The 20,623-nt window shown below is 38.5% G+C and overlaps 1 protein-coding gene across 1 annotated transcript in view; it reads right to left on the bottom strand.

Annotated features, from left to right (window-relative positions):
- The window catches only part of TSHR (thyroid stimulating hormone receptor), a 98,755-nt gene that overhangs the window by 18,540 nt on the left and 59,592 nt on the right, over window positions 1–20,623 (bottom strand). The window contains exons 5-9 of the mRNA XM_016137516.2: window positions 18,058–18,132; window positions 15,486–15,560; window positions 13,968–14,045; window positions 11,021–11,089; window positions 840–917 (exon numbers count right to left, since the gene is read on the bottom strand). Coding sequence (XP_015993002.2) covers window positions 840–917; window positions 11,021–11,089; window positions 13,968–14,045; window positions 15,486–15,560; window positions 18,058–18,132 — 375 coding nt within the window. The remainder of the gene's footprint in view (window positions 1–839; window positions 918–11,020; window positions 11,090–13,967; window positions 14,046–15,485; window positions 15,561–18,057; window positions 18,133–20,623) is intronic.

Genomic DNA, 20,623 nt, shown 5'->3' with positions numbered 1-20,623 from the left:
GGATGCATCCGCTCAGTCCCTATCTGACTCTTGAGGGATAGTGGTCATCGATACATAAAATATTAGTAAAACAATTTGTTCTCATTTTTAAAAACATAAATATACATAAAATATTATTTGAATATTTCTTTTTGTCTCTCCTGGATTGTCCTGTGCTGTGTTCCATTTTGGCAAGGACTTAACTAAATGCTCAATGATTAGATTCTAAAGGCAAAACCAAGGGGAGGGAGGAGACAGCATTGATAAGAGGCCAAGGGAGACAGACTCTACAAAACTTGATTACCAATTGAATGTGGAAATGTAAATTCGAGGAAATGTAAAAATATGTACTTTTTCTCATGCTGTTTTTAAAAGTGTTTACATTCCATCTTCCCTAATGATGATGAGTTCTTCCCAAACAGTCATTTAAACTCTTCCTTCTTTGTGCCAGGCATTGTGCAATGCGAATTCACATATATCTCCTGTGCAAACGAGGGTGCCTTCCATCTATTTGTAGACCTCATGTCTTAGAATTATACAAACAGCAGCTGTTCGAAATGTCTGGTTTTTTTTTTTTTCCCCGTGAGAGTGCCTCCACAAACGCCCACACCAAGGTGGCTGCCTGTTCAGGCATCAGGATGGCACAGTGGAATGTGGGGCCTTCTGAGTCTCAAACGGCAAGGGCTTTCTTCCAAATAGCCTGTACTGCCGGGCAGAAAAGTACTAGCAGAAGTCTCTTTTCAAGACAATAACGTTTCCTACCCACGGACATCGGCTGTTCCTCTTAATGCCTCCCTCCCCTCCAGGAAAAGAAAAGAAAAAAAAAAAGACTGAAATGTTCTTTCGTATATTTTACTCACAGCAAGGTCGGTCCACTGTATACTCCTCCAAATGCATCTTTGTCAATAACTGTCAGGTATTTATTCTTGTTAAGGTAACTAGAGAGAGAAAGAGAGAGAATGAATTAGGTGAGGTTAAGCAAATTAATATAAATACCAAAATTACACATGAGCATGGTCCCCCACAGCTATTAACTGATTTTTAAGAATTTGGAAATTAAAGAATTACCTTCTTCTGGCTTAAGTACGCAAACATTCTAGGTTTCAATTGTGCAAAGTTTATACATATTAATTGTGGTAGAAGTCCTTGAAAGTGAGCTTGTTTATGATCCAGTTTGCATATCTAATTTTACAAAAGTTGCCTAATTACCTTTTTACCTTGCCGGTGGCAATTATATTTTCCAATCCTCTTCAATATGAACTAATTTAATTTTTTCTCGGTATTGATCATATTCCCATTTCTTTTCGAAGACTGAGCTACAATCAGGAACAGAATGAAGGTGGTGATGGTGGGGGGTGATGCAGACTCTCAGAGATTCAGATCTCTTCTTTGGGACAGGGTTATCAGATTTAGCAACTAACAATACAGCCCAGACCAACGGTGAATAATTTTTTAGTATAAGTATTTTCCATGCAATTTTTGAAACAGTTATTACACTAGAAATTCTTTGTTATTTATCTGAAATTTGAACTGAATTGGGTGGCCTGTATTTTCTCTGACAATCCTGTTTGGTAGGGGCAGGTTATGCAGATAAGATGACAAAGTATATCTTTTATGGAAGGAGTATGTTGATCTTTCCATTTGAAAACACATTGGGCATTTGAGGGTGAAGTATCTTTTAAGCAATTTAAGTCACAAAGTGATTCTGTTTTTTTTTTTCTTCTTAATACAAAATGATTCTGAAACAAAAGTACTTCCAAATGGATAAAAGCTTCCAAGGATTTTGAAACTGGTTCCCAACCCTCCTAGCTTTTTTAGAGAATGAATTTGTCCTAAAAGAAACAAAGTGCATATATATCCTTGTTATAAGTTATCTCAATTTACACGTGTTTACAATAACCGCATAACCTAGTCAATCCTAGAGTTAGTGAGTGGTCATCTGTTGATGCAAAATGAATACAGCGGAGACCCTTAAGAGGTCTGCTTAGATACGGATAATGCTTTTCATGATGGAAAATTCTCAAGGATGATGGTTAATGATACTAGTGTAAGATGAGGACTTTTGGTCCAGAGGATTCCTTTCCCAGAGCCCTTACGGAGAAACTTCGTAGTTAAGAGGCTGTTCTTCTCTTTCTCTGACTCAGCTGAGGAGAGGGAGGGCGCCTTCACTGGCGGCTGACTTGACAGGAGGAGGCCTCTGCTGCTGTTCAGAAGGCAAAGGCAGGAGCAGTGCTTCCTGAGGTTCCGGCCCTCAGCCTCGCCTGGTCCAGCAGCTCCAGTCTTCTGTCAAGAATGCAACTTGCTTAGAATAAGAGATGACAGCCTCAGAGCCGGACGTGGGTTTTTACGGGAGCAATTGGAGGAAGAAGAGTTTACCAACCACCAATGAAGTCTCCCTCTCCTGGGCGGGATGAGAGATTGACCAAATGACAAGTAAGTACTTCAACTCCACACGACGACGGCTCATAAACTGATATAGATTTTGTGATTCTTTGTGTTTTTTTCTCAAACTGAGGTTAAGAACCTCCTAAAGTAGCCACTACCAGTTTTTCTAACCACACTCTTTATTTCCTTCACGGCATTATCACAATATGCAATCATCTTTCTTTTTTTTATTCGCTCACTTGTTCATCTTCTGTCTACAGTCAGAATATAAGCACGCTTATATTTGTTGCTGTATCACCAGTGCAAAGTTCAATGCCCCTCTAACTATTTGTTGAATGAATGTGTGAAAGAGTAAATAAAAAAATCGATGCACCTGTCTTCCAAAATAGTAAGGTTGGCAAAGCTAAACTCTTAGGTGGACATATGCGGTTGTTTTATGGGAAAAAATAATGGAAACTGAAAGACTAGAAGACTCAGTATATGGTGTGGTAGCCAATGATTTTTCGATGGCCGTGACAGGACAGCTGGCTTACAATGCTACTAGGGCACGGTCCAGACATAGCCTCTTTGGTGGGGCTGGACACCAAGCCTCCAGGGCATTGTTAAGTCTGAAATGGTGAGGTTAGTTAATCTCATATATGTACGAGGCCCAACTAAGGTGCCATAGCAGCTAAACTGTGTGCCTTCTGGATGAATGACTATCACCTAAGGCTCTGAATGATTTGATCATTGTTTGATTCTCCTTCAACCCACTGTGTCTGCATCAGTGATAGCCAGAGCAGGCAAGAGCCACCTTGGAGAAAACAACCAGAGAGAAGCTCTCGAACAGCATGATTTTGTAGAAAGACAGCTAAGTTTAGTGCGCCGGTTCATGTCTCCTTTTGTATTCTTTGAGCCATGCCGCTTGCTGATTGATCACATTCTGTTCCCAGACTGCTGAAAATCAAGTAATGACTGGTGTGACCTCATCTCAGTTGTTCTCACCATCTCCAACTGCTGCGAGTGAAAAGCGGCTTGCTCTAATCATTAGAAATTGAAGAACTAAATAATTGCTTGTCCAATTCTGCAGTGTTTTCATCTGTTATTCAATATGCCCCCAAGGATTAAGGAGTCTGGTTGATAAGCACTGCAGTTTACCAGAAATGCTGTAGAAGATTTCATACTGGGAAAGCCAGCCAGAGTCCAGGAGGGGAGAAAAAGGATGGAGAGAGGGCGCAGTCAACTTGAACGGAGATGAACTGGGTCTTGAGGGAGGCTGTGTTCTCTAAAACCAACACAGTTATTTGGACACTTCACCTCTTAGAGATAACTAAATGTTTAAAAATGAAACTATCACTGCCTTAGTAGTGTGGAGGGCTGCCTTATTTAGCTTTTAACTTTGGGTTCAGATTGCTGATACTACCTTCCATCTAAGGAGGTGGGAAGGGAAAATCCATCCACAGAAGCTTTAATAGCCAGGAAGAAAGTGCTTCCATCAGCTCCATTTATCACGTGACGTTTACTGGGAATGTTGGTCTAGTTAAACTGATTTCCTTGAACATGACTTAGCCTGATTCCTCTGGAATCCACATTCTGTACACCAGCTTGAGTAAGTCGATCACAAATCTTGGTAGGCTATATGGGTAACTACTTCAGGCAATAATTATTTTATAAGGGTGTAATCATTTATACTATCTGCTGCAAGGATAAGATGAACATAAATGAACTTAAAATAGAGTAGAAAGTCTTGGAGTCAGAGTTGAAAGGAAAGACTTCTTGAAATTTAGGATTTCTAAATGCAAATACTGGGAAGCCCTTATGAGAAAGCAAGTGATGCTTCCTTTAAAAATAATAATATAGACACTGCTACGTGTGTGTTTTCAATGCCTTTCCATTGTTTGGAGGACTTATCCTTCTTTGAGAATTTCCCGGAAGAGATGAAGTTCTTCCTAGAAAAGATACATCAGATTTTTCATATGGTGGAGGATTGTTAAGAAACCCTGCCTTGGTTTAAGTGATTGCATCTCACAGTTAAAGAAGAACATCATGGTCAGGAAAACGAAGATGGTGAGGAATGAGTTGGAGAAAAACAGTCAGTCGAAGAATTCAGTATTATAGTTCCAATATTATTCAGTGTTATTAGTTCCAATATGGTTCACATCCTGCCCCATTGGACTCACTCTTGGCACATAGCAGCCATTCAATAAAAACATGCTGGGAGAGTAAATGGAAGTCCGGTTGCTTGGTAACTCCTAGCTAGACTACATAACCCTCTATATTATGCTTGGATGAGGAAGTGACCTGTATCAGAGGGAGGAGTGTGAGTGACATTGTGGCGAGGAAAGCTGTGGTCGCTGCTGAGCTTTGTTTTCTGGGGAGTTTTAGAACACATTTTGGCTCCGAGATGGAATTTTGGCCTGTATGTCCATAATCCCTTTAGGGGACGGTTGGGCTGGGATCTGTTTAAGGTAACAGGTAACACATCTGGGAACACTTCTGGGAATACTTCGGTGGAGAGCAGTGTTTCTCTCCCACAGCATTTGTTATTTGGAAAATTAAAGGGAACCCTGCTCAGTCTTCATTGCTCTATGGAAATCCTTTTGGTAGCAGAAATCAGGACACTTGTCTGTAAACAGTCACAGGTGAGAAAATGCTCAAGCTTTCAACAGGCAGAAATAAGCTTTCAATAGGAAAAAGCCAGCCTGGGAGCATATCCTACACACTGTTCAAATACTTAACCAATGAGAAATAATAGGCTACTTAATCCGTAATTTTCTCTATCATTGTTTTTTCTCAGTGCTTAAAGCTGCAGTGTTTTCCTTCCAATCAGCGAATAAGTGATGCTAATTAGCACTTGAATTGTGTTGATTTCTCTGTTTATAATGATTAGTGTTTTGGTACATTTTTAGCACATCGAAATGATATTTTTTTCCTTACTTAAGTGTTTACTATCAGATAGTAGCTAGTTACTAGAGTTTGACAATAGAAAATACGACACAGAGAATTAGGCATTTTGAGATAAGGAGCAAGGAGCGTATCCCCACACCAGACTGCGTGGAGAGGATGGAAAACATGTTCCAAAGAATGAATGTGTGACTTAACTTGTGACTGAGAGCAGTTCAACTTCTGTCGAACGAAGGATGCTTGCGTTTTTATTAATTTTACCTCTGAGTGATGACAGTGCGCTTGGTTCCATGTGAGATCACAAGACCATGTGCTTTTACACATCTGTCATAATTTCAGTGAACTTTTAACTAATTACTCAACTGTTGTGGAGGCATCAATACTTGTTGTCAATATGAAATTTGTCCAACTTGGCTGCAATCGTATTCTTCAGTTACACTAACAAAAATGGGTCTAAATGAGGTCAAATCTGCTAATTTCAGTAAATCGGCATGAAGTGGATGATGGGGAATAATTCTTCTTTTGGATGACATATTGTTTAAATTCAAACTTTAAGATATTTGAACACACTTGTTGAAAATTTACCAAATTGCTAACATGCTACATGCAATCTTTTAACACTTTAGAATAATTGTAAGATTTGGATGTGCTTACATTAGTTTAAAATCACAATTAGCATTGCAATCAGAGGTATCAGTTCTATGTTAAAATCACAAAGTGAACATTATTTCATGGAAACTTGACATCTACCTTCACCATCTACAACTCAACTCTTATCTTCTTCTAGTCCCAGGCCTTCTCATCATGATCATCTTGACTTAACCTTGAATTTACATGATACCTTTTACTTTAAGCTAAGAAAAATTTCTATCAATCAGTAATCAGAAACTTAGGTAGAATGATGAATAGATAGAATATTGCTTTATAATAGGAGCAAAGATTCAAGTTTGGATTCAAAATACTGATTGGAACAAAAGAAGAACTTTGTTTTCTATTATGATTGGATCTGAATTTTCAAATCCAAAAATATTTCTATGCAGATACTTCTCATCTTTATCCCATGCTTGCCCATTATCCATTACCAGGAATTGAGAGAAACAGATTACCTATCTCATTACACGATTGTCATACTCATGTAATACCTTCACCTAGACCAGAGGTTCGCAAATTATGACCATCCAGTCAAATTTGCTTGCTGACTGTTTTTGTAAATAAAGTTTTATTAGAACACAGCCATGCTCATTTTTTATGTATTATATGTGGCTGCTCTCATATCATAGTGGCAAAGTGAAGTAGCTGTCACTAAGATAATATGGCTCACAAAACCCCAAATATTTACTATTTGGCTCTTTCCAGAAAATGTTTGCTAAACTCTGATCTAGACTTTTAAAAATCAAAAAATGAATGATTCTTAATTAAGAAATATTTCCCTCTTCAACAAATGGCATTGAGAAAACTGGACAGATATATGGAAAAAAATGAAACTGGACCACTTTCTTACACTACATACAAGAATAAAGTCAAACTTGATTAAAGCCTTAAATGTAAGACCTGAAACCGTAATACTTCTAGAAGAAAATATAGGCAGTAAACTCTCTGATATTGCTATTAGTAATTTTTTTTTTTCTGATATACCTCCTCAGACAAGGGAAACAAAAGAAAAAATAAACAAAGTGGACTACATCAAACTAAAAAGTTTTTGCATGGAAAAGGAAACCATCAAAAAAATGAAAAGACAACCTACTGAATGGGAGAAGATATTTGCCTCTGATACATCTGACATGAGGTTAATATCCAAAATTTATAAAGAACTCATACAACTCAACAACAAAAAACAATCTGATTAAAAAATGGGTAGAAGACCTGAGTAGGTATTTCTCCAAAGAGGAAATACAAATGGCCAATAGACATACAAAAAGATGCTCAAGGTCACTAATCATCAGAGAAATGCAAATTAAAACCACAATGGGATAATACCTCACACTTGTCAGAATAGCTAACATCAATAAATCAAAAAATAACAAATGTTGGTGAGGATGTGGAGAAAAGGGAATCCTCATACACTGTTGGTGGGATTATAAATTGGTACAGCCACTATTGAAAAGTTTGGAGATTTCTCAAAACATTAAAAAAATAGAAACACGTTTTGACCCAGCAATTGCACTTCTGGGTATTTATCCAAAGAAAACCAAAACACTAATTTGTAAAGATCTATGTACCCTTATGTCCATGGCAGTGCTTGATTCACAATAGCCAAGATATAGAAGCAACCTAAGTGCACATTAATAGACAATAGGATAAAGTTATGGTGCATATATACAATGGAATGTTATTCAGCCATAAAAAATTGAACTCTTATAAGTTTTAATAACATGGATAGACCTAGAGGGTATCATGCTGAATAGAATAAGTCAGACAAAGGTAAATACCATATGATTTCACTTATTTGTAGAATATAAGGAAGAAAAGAAATGAACAAACTAAATAAAAACAGACTCGCAGATACAGAAAAGAAACTGGTGATTGCCAGAGGGGAGGGGACTTGGGGGACTGGGTGAAAAAGGTGAAGGGATGAAGAAGTAGTTAGAAATTAGTAGTTACAAAACAGTCATGAGGACATAGAGTACAGCATAGGAAATATAGTCAATATTATTATAATGTCTGTGTGTAGAGCCAGATGGGTGCCAGAGCAATCATGGGGATCACTTCGTTATTTATATACATGTAACCACTGTACTGTATACTTGAAATTAATATCAAAAAAGAAATATTTCCCACACTTAATCAAACTCCTACAAATAACCTTAATGTTTTACATAAAAATTTCCAGAAAGTAGGGTGAAAACTAGGTTCACTGATTATTTCCTATGTTTCAAGGGATAGTTACAATGGCTGGAACAGACTGTAATTCAAAGGACCAGCAAATTAAAATCCATTGCCACCAACAGAACAACTCTCTGGCCTCTCACAGAGCCCACAATATGGCCTGAGGAGAAAGCTGGTGGGACTGCTGAGCGTCTCCGTACAGAATCTCTTCATGGGCTTAATTTCAGAAGTCCACCGGATGCCCTGAAACTCCTATGAGCTCTTAGAGTCTACACAGACCACCTGCGCAATAAAACTTGCTAAATTTACCTGCCTCACAACAAGGTGGCATGTTAAAAGAATCCTCTTGAGCAGTGTCTCCTCAAAAGAGTTTATGGAATAGCAGTCCAGAGAGATGTTTCTGGTACCAGAAGCCCCCTGGGAGATTCTGCATGCTATTCTCATCATGGGCAGCAGTAACTCAGATTGTTCTCTTAAAAGACTAGAGAAGTTTACCCGAATACTTTATAAGGTCACGAAGAACCTTTTAAAAGTAACACCCGTTAATTTATCATGGAAAGAAAGTTCAAAGAACATAGTTTGGGAACACTGCCCTCCCTCACCCCACTTTATCTCTTCTCTTACCACAAAAGAAGGTAACCTGAGATAAAAATTATTGATTCTTTGTTAGTTTTCTCTTTCCAATAAAAAATGTCTCTAAACTTTGCAACTGATTTTATGGCCAAAGCCATAACAGGCTACTAGACTTACACTGAGATCCACTTATCACAGCAGAGTCTTCTAATTTTAGAAGATTCATTTTGGAAATCTTTTAAAGTTTTTATGGAGTTCTTTAAGCATGACCAGCAGGCCAATTATGAATAAGTATGAGCTGTTTTGAAGTGAAATGGTCAACATACATGGCCTAACATCAATCCTAGTTCTCTGAATTTAATACCAGTTTGCCATGTTAACCTTTTCACCAAGGTCAAAAGACCTTACTTGGAAGCTCATTGAGTTGGTGGCTTTGGTGGCACTGGTAAAGAAAGGTCCTCACTGGCCAATGACACTTTGCTTGGTGTGTGTGACTGTCCTCTGAAACTCCTACTGGTTATACCTTGAATCTAGAGTGGCCTCCTTTCTCTCACATGAGTCCACTTTTCCCAGCTGCAAGGTATTTTAGCTTCTCTATTTCCTGCTTTTAATGGACTGAGCTAAGAGCCTCATTCTCCCGTCTGAGAAACAAGTGGCAGAGGGATTGGGTGTCCAAGCTTTGGTGGTGGCTGGTAAGTCAGCAACAATGAATCCCAGCAGGGCACAAGGAAGAATCTTGAACCAGGGGATCTAGGTTTGGGCTTTGGCTTGGCCGCTAGATAGCTTGATCATATTTAAAGAGCCATGATTTTGTTGTTGTTGTTGTTGTTGTTGTTTTTAAACACATTTTTTAAAAAAAGCCATGTGTTCACTTTGGGCTTCAAATGGAAACGTGACTACTGGGCCAGAGGATTGCTGTAGGTACTCCATAGCATCAGTTCTTGACTTTTGTTTTGCATAGAACAAAAGTTTGGGAAGTACGATATGATGTAATAGATTTAGAAGTATAAGCCCTCAGATTTTGTAGTGATCATTTCTAGAATATATAATAACTATACATAAAATGTTTAAAGGAAAAAAAGTCATGAAGATGAGTGAGCAACAAAATTGTTGAACATGAACAGGTAAATTTTCTAACAAGCAAATAGAACTTCTGGAGTTGAAAATATATAATTGTTAAAAAATATTCAATTACAAAACAAACCGAACACAAAAATCTGTTGTTTGTTGCTTCAGTGGATTGTTACCCATGATTTTTTTTTTTCGCCTATGTGATTTTTGACTGTGAGCTCATATCTGATTAGTCTTAATTTTTAAAAAAGACCTGGGAGCCTGCATTAGGATTCTTTCCTCTGTAGAGATCTGCATTTATTTCTGTGAAGAGTCAAGAGGTACTACTTGGCATGGCACCACTTGTCCAGCTTCCTCAGCTTAATCTAGGAGTCTCGGGTTTACATCATGTCCACTGCCTTCTCACTGTACTAAAGCCTAGTCTCCTGGCAATACTGATGTTGGCAGCTACCCCTAAAGGAACTGCACCCTATGTGAGCATTTACCACTTTGGTTTCAGCTTCTGGCTTGTTAGTTTATTTCTCTCTCTTGGAGCTATGAAAAAATATTTTTTTTAATGTATGATTTTGTCATTTCGTAGTGAGAGTTCTCTACAAATTAACTAGTATTGTACCGTGGGAAACAGACTCATTTTCATTCGTTAGATATAAGGTTAAAACATACACCAGTACAGCCGGACCAGTCCGCAAGCTCTTAGACACATAGTATGCCTGGCATAGATACTGAGGACCACAAAGAGCTGATAGAAAGGTATGACAAAGACAGAAACCCATGTCAATAGCTATCTTTCTGCCAACATTCTGTTTTAGGCATTATTTATTTGAGGGGGGAAGGCAAATGTTAGATATAGATTTTCAGCTATTTCCGAGTGAATCAAATATAAACACACCCTTCCTGAAGACATGTCAAGAAAAATCTAAAAGGAAATCCTTACTTTTTGAACAGCTTTGGAGTTAATGATACTCCTTTACTTCATGAACATAGTAGATGGGCACTGATACACACACACACACATGTGCACATGCACACACACTCCTACAAAATAACTGAAGGTGACACCATGGTTCTCCATTGTATCAAGGATAAAGGCTTTGGGACTTGGAAGTGGCATCATTTTAAGTGTCCACTAAAGCTGGTTCTTGCCAAGTTTCTTTAACATCATCCCCAAGTCTTGGTCATACTATGTAGTTGAGAAATGCTCTGGTAGGAACTATCTCTAGAAGAATTCCGCCCCATTGGACAGCCCTTCCTGGTGGTGGGAGTCTGGGAAAGATAGCAGTTTCTATGGCTATCCTTGACTTACACAGCATCCAGCTTTGTCCCATTGAAAGCATGTCCTTGAACTGAAGTCAAGCCATTGTTGTATAGTTTCCTATAATCAACAGAGAGAGTAGAAATCAGTCACTTATACGAGGTGGTGCTGGCCTTTCTCTGGGGTTGGGCTTCATTTCTTCAGTATGTGCATGAAGGTTCTCAGGTCCCACACACGAGCCCCATGAGAAAATGTTACAGTATATCTTATTTGGGACATAGAATAATATTTCTCAGTTTTAATCCCCATTATCCAGACTTAGCTTCTAGTAACTTTAAGCTATTGCTCAGAAGCAGATTCACTTTGGGAAGCAAAGATTTGCTACCATTAAGGACCTTTAAAAAATGTTCCACATCTACTCAAAACACATGAGTTTCAGGTAATGGTTAATCCAATGCCAACAATGGAGGAATAGCTACAGTTTCTTAAGATGCACACTTTTAGGGACATTGTTCACCTGAATGCGTAAGTTTTATATTTTTCTATGTAAAATGCTATTTCACATTTGTATTTTATTCATATTCCCCCCCCCCACACCAGAGCTTATCACAGATTAAATGCTTAGTGGTGAATTAAATTGAACTTCAAAGACAAATTTAAGAAAGTAGCTAGACCATGCCTTTTTGTGGAAATTTTATGTTTTATTTTGTTGCTATATTTCTGCAACCAATTAATTCATACAGTGATTCTAGAGGCTGGACTAAAGTGTTATCACCTGTATTTCCTCGTTAAATTACTGAGACATACAGGTGACTTGCCAAAACCACGTCGATGCAGAGGCTGTCAGGAATCAGGATTTGTGACCTCAAAAACGATTCTTCCCACTCACTGAAAACACACACCCTTTTGTGGAGGAGAAGGAGCCTCAGCTGTGGGAACTCTGGTTCCCACCTGGGCGTCATTAGGAGCTATTGCCATGAGATAGGAGGAAGCATCATGACCACAGTCAGGCACAGCTAGTGGCAAGTGCAGGGGAACTCGGCACTACTGCACTCCATCACCTATAAACTCTGGTAACACAGTAAATAGCATAAAGAGGCTCTAAATTTGAAATTAGAACTGGCTCTGTCACTTCACAGTGGGTGATCTTGAGAATTTCTCAACCTCTTTTATCCTCACTTTTCTTGTCTGTAAAAATATGATAATAATACCTAATTGACAGGCTGCTGGGAGGATGAAATGTTATGTATTTAACAGTGAGGGACACTATGAGATGGCCACGTTAAGAGGAGTGCCCTGAAAACTTGGATTTATCCTGTGTAGTTGTGGAGGACTGAGAGGTAGTCTTTGTTTTTGCTTGTGTTTTGTTTTGAATAATTACACACTGAGTTTAATTCCACCTACTAAGGTGCCCTGGGTGAGTACTGCAGTGCACAGGAACACTAGATACAGAGACTGAGAAAGCACTGATAGTTCTTTTATTATTTTATTTTATATTTTATTTTATTTTACCATTTTATTTTATTGTGAACTAGAGTTATTTTATGAAGATGTGAGAATTACATATTTGATATTTCTATTTTCCCAAGCTTTGTCCATAGTCCTAGACAATAAAAATGTTCTTTGTTGGAATAACATTTTAGACAGCAAATAAAACTCTTATTAGACAAGTAGGGCTTGAAAAGAAAAAATAGCAAAGAAAGAAAAAAGGATGACGAACTGATCGAAACTCTATTTTACTGGGAATATGGGTAAAAACTCTGCCATTGGACACATACCCTTTCACATTTATAGTTTTTTGGGCATGAACTTCAAAGAATCAAGGACTTTTGCAGAAATGTAAAAATAATCATCAGTAAAGATAATGGACAAGCCATGCCATTCTTATCTCTAGATTTCAGGAAATATGAATTTCCCTCATCTAGATGTTTATAAAATGCCCACTGGGCACCATGCTAAGTGTGCGACAATGAGCGGCTTTCACTTGAGAGGGTAACTTGGGATATGAGTCTTTAGGGAAGAAATGACAAAATGTGAAGATAATATTCTGTAAAGAAGTTGAATGGAGTTTCCATATGATGAGTAGTAAATGGTTCAATGGAAACCTTTGGAAAAGAGGTAAATGGCCTTGAGGTTTGGGGCTGAGCAGTCTGACTCCAGGTCTTTGCCGTGCTGTCAAATGAAATGGTGGCTGAGAAGGAGTCTCTTGTCTTTTTAGGAGAGCCCTCCCACGTTTCAAGGAGAGGGATGAATGGAAATGTTCTACTATGGAGAAAGTCCTAGAGGTTGGAATATTTTGTGAACTTCTCTGACAACACATCTCTTTTTGAACACCAAAAGAGCAGAAACCATTGAAACTCTGAAAAAATGATGTCAAACCGCACTATTCACTACCCCTTTATAAGAGCTTAATAACACTTCATGATGACAGGGTTAAAGTGTGACTGCAGAGTCTGAAAAGCCCTTAGTGACACCATTTTTTAACTCAGCGACTGTGGACAAGTCATTTAAATTTGCTTTAACTCCAGGTTCTTCCCCTGTCCAGTGGAGATACTAGAATATACATTATTATAATGCCTACAGGCCACATTTGGCCCACTGCCAGATTTTGCAAATAAATCTTTATTGGAATATAGCCATGCTCATGAGTTTATGTACTGTGTGTGTGTCTGTGTTTGCCCTACAGTGATGGAGTTGAGCATTTGCCACAAAAGTGATGTGGTCTGTAAAACCTAAATGGCTCTGTACAAATAAAGTGTGCTGACCATTTCTATAAGGGAATATACTCTTGTCTTGTTACCTAAACCATTTTGTCGTCTATAGAGCACCATACCATAAGGCAATACACTTATTCAATTATGTGAAACTCTTGGTAGACCACAGAACACACACTATAATGTAGTGTCGTTCTTGCATGGCCTATGAAAATATGAAAATAGCTCAAATCCAAATTCAGTTGTTGGCATTTGCAGAATGGAAAGATTATAACAATACTCACAGTGTCAAGGTTTCATTGCACAGCCCCTGAAAAGCATTCTCAGGGATCGAAGTCATGTAAGGGTTGTCTGTAATTTCACTGCAAGAGAGGGACAAAAAAACACTTAAGAAAAGAAAGTATTCTGGAGCTGGGCCCTTAGGGCACATATGTACTTCAATAAATAACCCGATGCTATTCTGTTTTTGTTTCTTTTTAAGTTTCATTGATCCCTCTTCACCGCTGGTGGCTCAGAGGTCCAGTGAGGTGGTGAGAGTTATTCTAGGTGGACACGCTCTCATAGCTCTAAATGCACAGCAAGTGAGTGAGTTTTAGTTGTGGGCTGAGGTCCCTGATTTAATTCTCATCTACAAGCAGAGCATGGAGGTCTCAGAGACTTCTTATGAATCTGCATCAAGTACTTTGTCCATAGCAACTAGAGTTTTCTAAGGGTATGGAACCTTTAAAAAGGGTTGGTAGAATGGGATAAATGGATTTCCTTTTATGAGTATTTCTAAAGTGTCCTCCACTTTCAAAACACTGCCAGGCAAATGCTCCTGGAGAACATTTCTGTGCCAGTCTAGTTATTGGAAGACCAACTATACTATAATTTGAACTGAGCTCTTCTACAGCAAAGAAGCATGGTCAATTTTTTTCTAGCAAAATCCCAAGGGTTTGAATCCTATCACTACACATTTTGTTCACTCTGTAGTATAAACTCAGCCTGTAACTCTCTCTGCATACACCTTTTCACTTCTGTACAATTAGGTAAGACAATTGACTGTGTCGTGGGGACAGTTGACTGTGTTATGGATTTTAGAAAAGAGCACATGTCTACCAATCAGGAGCCACAGGAAGTAGTTTAAGCAACACTAATGACTCTTGTGACTCTGCTCAAACAAAATCATTTAGGTTTTATATTCCTTAGTTTCCTTGTCTGCAGAATGGAAAAATTATAATTTCCTTTTACACTTTAAAAGGTAGTTGAGAGACACAAACTTGATGATACTTGGGCAAGTGTTTGAAAATCTATTAAAAACTACATGAAAAATAAAGTATCATCATTCTCACCAAATTTTCCTTCTATGTAATCATTTCTATCAGCAAACAAACATGCAATAATTTCTATCATTAAAAATAAAACACAACAAACTTTTTCTGCTGATCTAATAGCCTCCAACCACTGAGACATTTTCTACTCCCTTTTAATAGTAAAACTTCTCAAGAAGAATTTGTATCGTCACTCTCTCATTCCCCCTCTCTGCTTCTTCTCTCTTGAGCTCACTCTAACCAGACTTCTCCACCAACAGCACTCCCCTGGAGCTGTCTTTGTCAGAGTCGCCAGTGCCCCTCGTTGCTAAGCCCTGTGGCCATTTCTCAGTCCTTGCCTTATTCATCCATCAATGTATTGGTCACTGCTGATCACTGCTTCCTTCCTGAAACAATTGCTTCACTGGGCTTCAACGAACTTCCATGGCTGCACTCCATTCCTTGTCATTGACCAACAAAATATTGCCAAACACCATGTGAATGCATACTCACAGTATAAAGAATACATCAGTGGAATAAACTTTGGTCAGGTCAGGGAATATTCTAAGCCCAGTGTTGAAAATGCCACTAAAGTAATGAAAAAGAAGGAAAAAAAGAACAGAAATTAAGTAAGAAAATTAATACATAGGAAGTAGAATAACATAATAGCTGAAAGCATGCATTCTGAAATTGGACTGGAGTCAAATCCTAACACCTCCACTAAATATCTGAGTGATCACGGGCAAATTCTAACCCCTGGACGAGATGATGCTCCTTCAAGGTGCAAGAATATAATCCAGTCCACTAATGTCAAAACATCTTTTGTTTAGAAGAATGTGGGATTGTTTGAATCAAGCAGGATTTCTAGAAATAGGAATTCGGGTCTTTCTCTCTCTCTCCTTTTGTCTGTCTGTCTGTCTGTCCTCCCTCCCCCATCTATCTATATTTAATACATATTAATATATATATATATATACACAAAATAAGGGAAGGATGGAGCAGGAAGACAGTATAATTACTTAATGTTAAGCCAAGCTTTCTCTTTCAAACTCTACACTATATTATGTTCATTATTTTGCCAAGAATGGTTTTCACATGGGAGTACCATGGAAGCAGTACTATTTAAAAAATATGTCCAGACAGGGAAGGAAATCAGTTAAAATATCTTCACTTTGCAAAATTTTTGTCATCGGGGCAAAATGTCAAGATTAAAAGATGTGCACAGAACAGCCTGAATCAAAAAAACTTCTCAGGCTCCTGATGCCTCCGGATTTAGTTATTTTAACATTTGTCGCAGCTACTAGAATGTTCTAGATAGAGGAAGCAAAGACTTTTTTTGAGTGGTTTGGCATGGTATGGTGTGAGACCTAGACACCACCAGTAAAACCTTAAAGAAAGTCTTCCAGTAGAAAAAACTCTAGTTCATTGATGTACCTTCTAAAGCAAATTCTGACTTGACTCCCTGTGGAGCGGAAGGTATAGGATTCGAAGCGGAAGCAGGAGCCAGGGGTCTCAAAAAGAGCAAACGAGACATTGCAGATAACAAAAAGAGAGATGAGATCCCATAAGGCGTATTTGAAGAATAGTAAACAAACTAGTTCAATTGTAACAGTTGTTCATATAGGAGAATTGAGGGAACCCAAGATTTAGACTTAAGTGGGAACTATGTAGTAAAAGGCTGGAAATGCTAGATTAGGGACTTGGACAAAGACCTCTCTATCAAAATCCCAAACAAGCTCACTTCCTTTTTAATGTCTCCTCTAATTACCTGTACCCCTAAGTAATGTATGTACCTGTCTCTTGTCACTTATCATTATTCTCCTGTAAGGGAGGAACTTTTCAATTGCATTTATAGTATCTTCCTCAACTAGCTTGTAATCTTCTTGAAGGCAAGGACAATGTTTTTCTGTCTTACATGTTCCTCAAAGAGCCTTGCACATAGTAGGGGATTATGATGTCAAACAGTTTTTGATTGATTGAAAAACAGATTCCACAAAGGAGTGATTGCCTTGTCCCATAAGTTTTTATTACTTCCCAGATATCCCTTTAGCCACATAACCCCATCAATATCCTTCTCTATTCTCCCATCATCTCCCCCTTCCACCTCTTCAATAGATGACTATTCTTAGTTCCCCAAATAAGCCATGTGGTTCCGTACCTTTGTGTCTTTCCCATGCTTTTCCATCCACCTGTATTTCTCTTCTACCCCAACCTACTTCTTTTCCTGGATAACTTCTATTCATCCTTAAAGGCTTATTTCATAAAGTATATGTAGATATATACTTTTATTTAAAATCCCTAGACGGAAATGAATTATGTTAATACCAATTATTCCTGGGTATTGGGATTAAGTTTGATTTTTTTTTTCTCATAACATTTTTACGTTCTAATTTTTTACAATGCACATGAGCTGGAAAGAAGAGAAGAAGGGAAAGATTCTTCCAGCTGGTGCCTAGAGGACATGAAGCCAAACATACACATCCATGGAACACATTTTTGTTGAGCACTTACTCTGTGCTAGTCAGTAAAGACGCAACAGAGAAAAAATGTTGTGTTCCCTTGCTGTCATGGAGGTTATGGTTAGATGTCACCCAAGCAAAACAGTAAGTGCTATCCTTCCATTTTTGTCCCCTCAACCTCCAAGAGATTGGATTTTACCCTTTGTAGCTTTTTTTTTTTTTAATGTGTGACAGTCACCGTAATGTTGTCGTATTCATTTTCTAATAAAATTGGCCAGTGGGATCTCAGAGTTTTGTTTTGTTTTGTTCTGTTATATTTCATTTAAAGACTACATATACATGATTGTGTTTTGCCCCTCATGTCTCTTGGAGCAGGTGTCTGGACCCAGCACTAGATGCTGACTTTGGGTAGATATTTTAAATGTGGATCATTTTGCTTGATACTTTGCACAATGATGGGAAAGGGTGGAGAGAACCACAGGATATGATTTGCCCCAGCCCATATACCACTGAAATGATTCTGGTCCACATCATCCTTGGGAGATTCCTGGCAGACAATGGCATTATAATTCTCTAGGAAAATTTAAAAAATTATAAAACGAGATTGGAGAGCAGTTAATACTTACAGGAACTTCAGAAGAGGCAGCTCTTTTAGGGCACCAGGGTCTATGTAAGCCAAACTTCTGGTGTTTCGAATCTCTCTGTAAAAGTTACAAAGAGCACGTTCACCAAAATACATCCATGTATGTTTTTATCATAGATGAAACAACATAAATCAGGTTTAACAAATGTTCATGAGAAAAATACACATTTACCTGGCACCCCAAGGACCGTTTCTGCCAAGAGTCTGTCCCATCAGGCACTTGGGGTGGAGGTGCCTCAGTGTTCACATAAAATGTGAAAACACAACAACAGCAGGATGCCAGGCTTGGTGTTTTGACTAAGGAGTGTGAGACTGACTTTGGAAAAGAGGGGATGGACTTATGTCTTAGAGCAGAAACCACCCTCCCCCTCCCCCACCTCTGTTAACTGTCTATATTCAGATAACCTTACTGGTGCATTGTCTTCATTAGCATAACTTTTGCCCAGGCAAATAACTTTGTTGTTCATTACGGGAACTTCTTGAAAGACCCATCAGTGCTTCAACAGAAAGTATCAACAGTTGGTTCATATCCCAAGACTCTTCGAACGCCTCACCTGAAAATCTTTGCCTCGTTGTTTCCACTAATCCTAACTTAATACATCATGATCTTTGCTAAGACCCTGCATGAAAAGACCCGCTTTAAACTAGGTTTATTCCTTTGTCCTGATTTGAAACTAAAAGCCCTGTATCCTTGGAACTCTTTGTCCCGGTAAACTGGGACGGTTGGCCACCCTACCACACAATCTTAGCAGTATCCTTCCCTGCTCCTCCGAGCGGCCATCAGACTCAGTCAAGGCCATGTTCTCTCTGCGAGGTGAGCAATAAACTCCTTGCCAGAGCTTTCCATATGGAGAGAAAGGTTCACTGCTATCAGAGACAATCAAGTGTAAACCAGAGAGGAGAGTTTGAACACGGTCTGAGTGTGGTTTGCAGTCTGGAAAACTGTTCCAGAAGAAACCATTATTGAACAAGCAGACTTGAATGAGTGGCCCAAAAGAATGCTGCAGTGAAACGAAGTGCAGCCCAACTGAATTAGCTTTAGAGGTGGTGAGTGAATGGGAAATAGAGCACTGCTGTGGCCACTGCCTATTAAATGAGGCTGCAGCCTACCCACTGGCTGTGAGAGAAGAAAGTGGAGGGAGAGGCTGCAAGGAGAGAGGGGGAGACACAAAAGAAGAGATGGATTTCTGAGGGAACATGTAAGAGGTAAAGGAAAGATGAACAAGGGATGTCATAAGAAAACACCAGAGAAAAGAAGCCACTTTCTGAGGTAAGAAGGCAGCTCAACATTTGCTCACAAGTGACTTAAAAAAAAAAAAAAATCTATGCTGAGAGAAAGATAAACTCTGTATTATATCACTTATATATGGAATCTAAAAAAAGCTGAACACAGAGAAATAGAGACTAGAGCGGTGGTTACCAAGGGTGGGGAGGTACAAACTTGCAGTTATAAGATTGATAAATTCTAGGGATCTAATGTACAGCATGGTGATTATAGCTAATAATACCATATTATATACTTGGAAGTTGCTAAGAGAGATCTTAAATGTTCTCAGAAAACAGAAATGGTGATTATGGGATGGGATAGAGGAGTTAGCTAATGTATGGTTGTAATCATTTTGCAATAAATAAATATATGAAATCAACACATTACATACCTTAAACTTACACAATGTTATACATCAATTAGAGCTTAATAAAGCTAGAAAAATAAAATCTCTGCTGAAGCAAGGAAGGGGAGGGGGCATGGACTGCCTGTAGTTTAGCTAAATGAAGACAATGTCAAAAGTGAATGCAGCTGATATAACCTTTTCAAAGATAGTAAGCAAGTAGGAATAGAGATGAGTCCCACAGAACCTCTGATAAGAGATGGGTGAAAGAGGAGTTCGAATTTGCATGAGTTCCAAGCTGCCTGGGAGCGTGACTTTGAGTCACACAATTCTGAGTAAGCAGTTATGGCTCAAGCATGTAGGAGAGTAGCTATACTGCCAGGAAGCCGGGAACACCAGGGCGTACCTCCTATCACTCGGGCTAGTTCTACCAGTGAGGGAATTGCAGAACTGACTTAAGTGAAGCAGGTAACATCATCCTCATTTTGTGAACAAAATGATGGAGACATGTTTGGAACGGTTAAGTGACTGATCTGTTATACAGTTGGAGACAACCTACCCTGGACCTTAACCTAAGACTTCTAATTGTAAATATAGCTTTTTTTTTTTTAATGTTTCAAGATCATCTAACAGAACTATTTATTGGATTTTGAATAAAATGGACATTTAGATGAAAAGTATAACATCGATGCCCAGTGTGCAGTGTTTTCACAAACCAGCAGATTAATAATTTCGCATACATTAAGTTCATTTAATCATGTGTCTAGATTCTGGTTTTTTTTTTTTTCTTCTTCTGAGAAACATTTGTTAATTCTTAATAAGAGCCAAGAATAGAGAAATTTGCTTAAAACAACTGGCAGCATGGTGGGCACTTAGTAGCCCAGCCTAAACCCATAGAAGTTGGGAAATCAGCAAGGTGAGAGAAGGTCATTCTCAGGT

This window comes from Rousettus aegyptiacus, unplaced genomic scaffold (assembly GCF_014176215.1).
Source record: "Rousettus aegyptiacus isolate mRouAeg1 unplaced genomic scaffold, mRouAeg1.p scaffold_m13_p_3, whole genome shotgun sequence".
Classification (NCBI taxonomy): Eukaryota; Metazoa; Chordata; class Mammalia; order Chiroptera; family Pteropodidae; genus Rousettus; species Rousettus aegyptiacus.
This window is presented reverse-complemented; position numbering and strand designations above follow the sequence as displayed.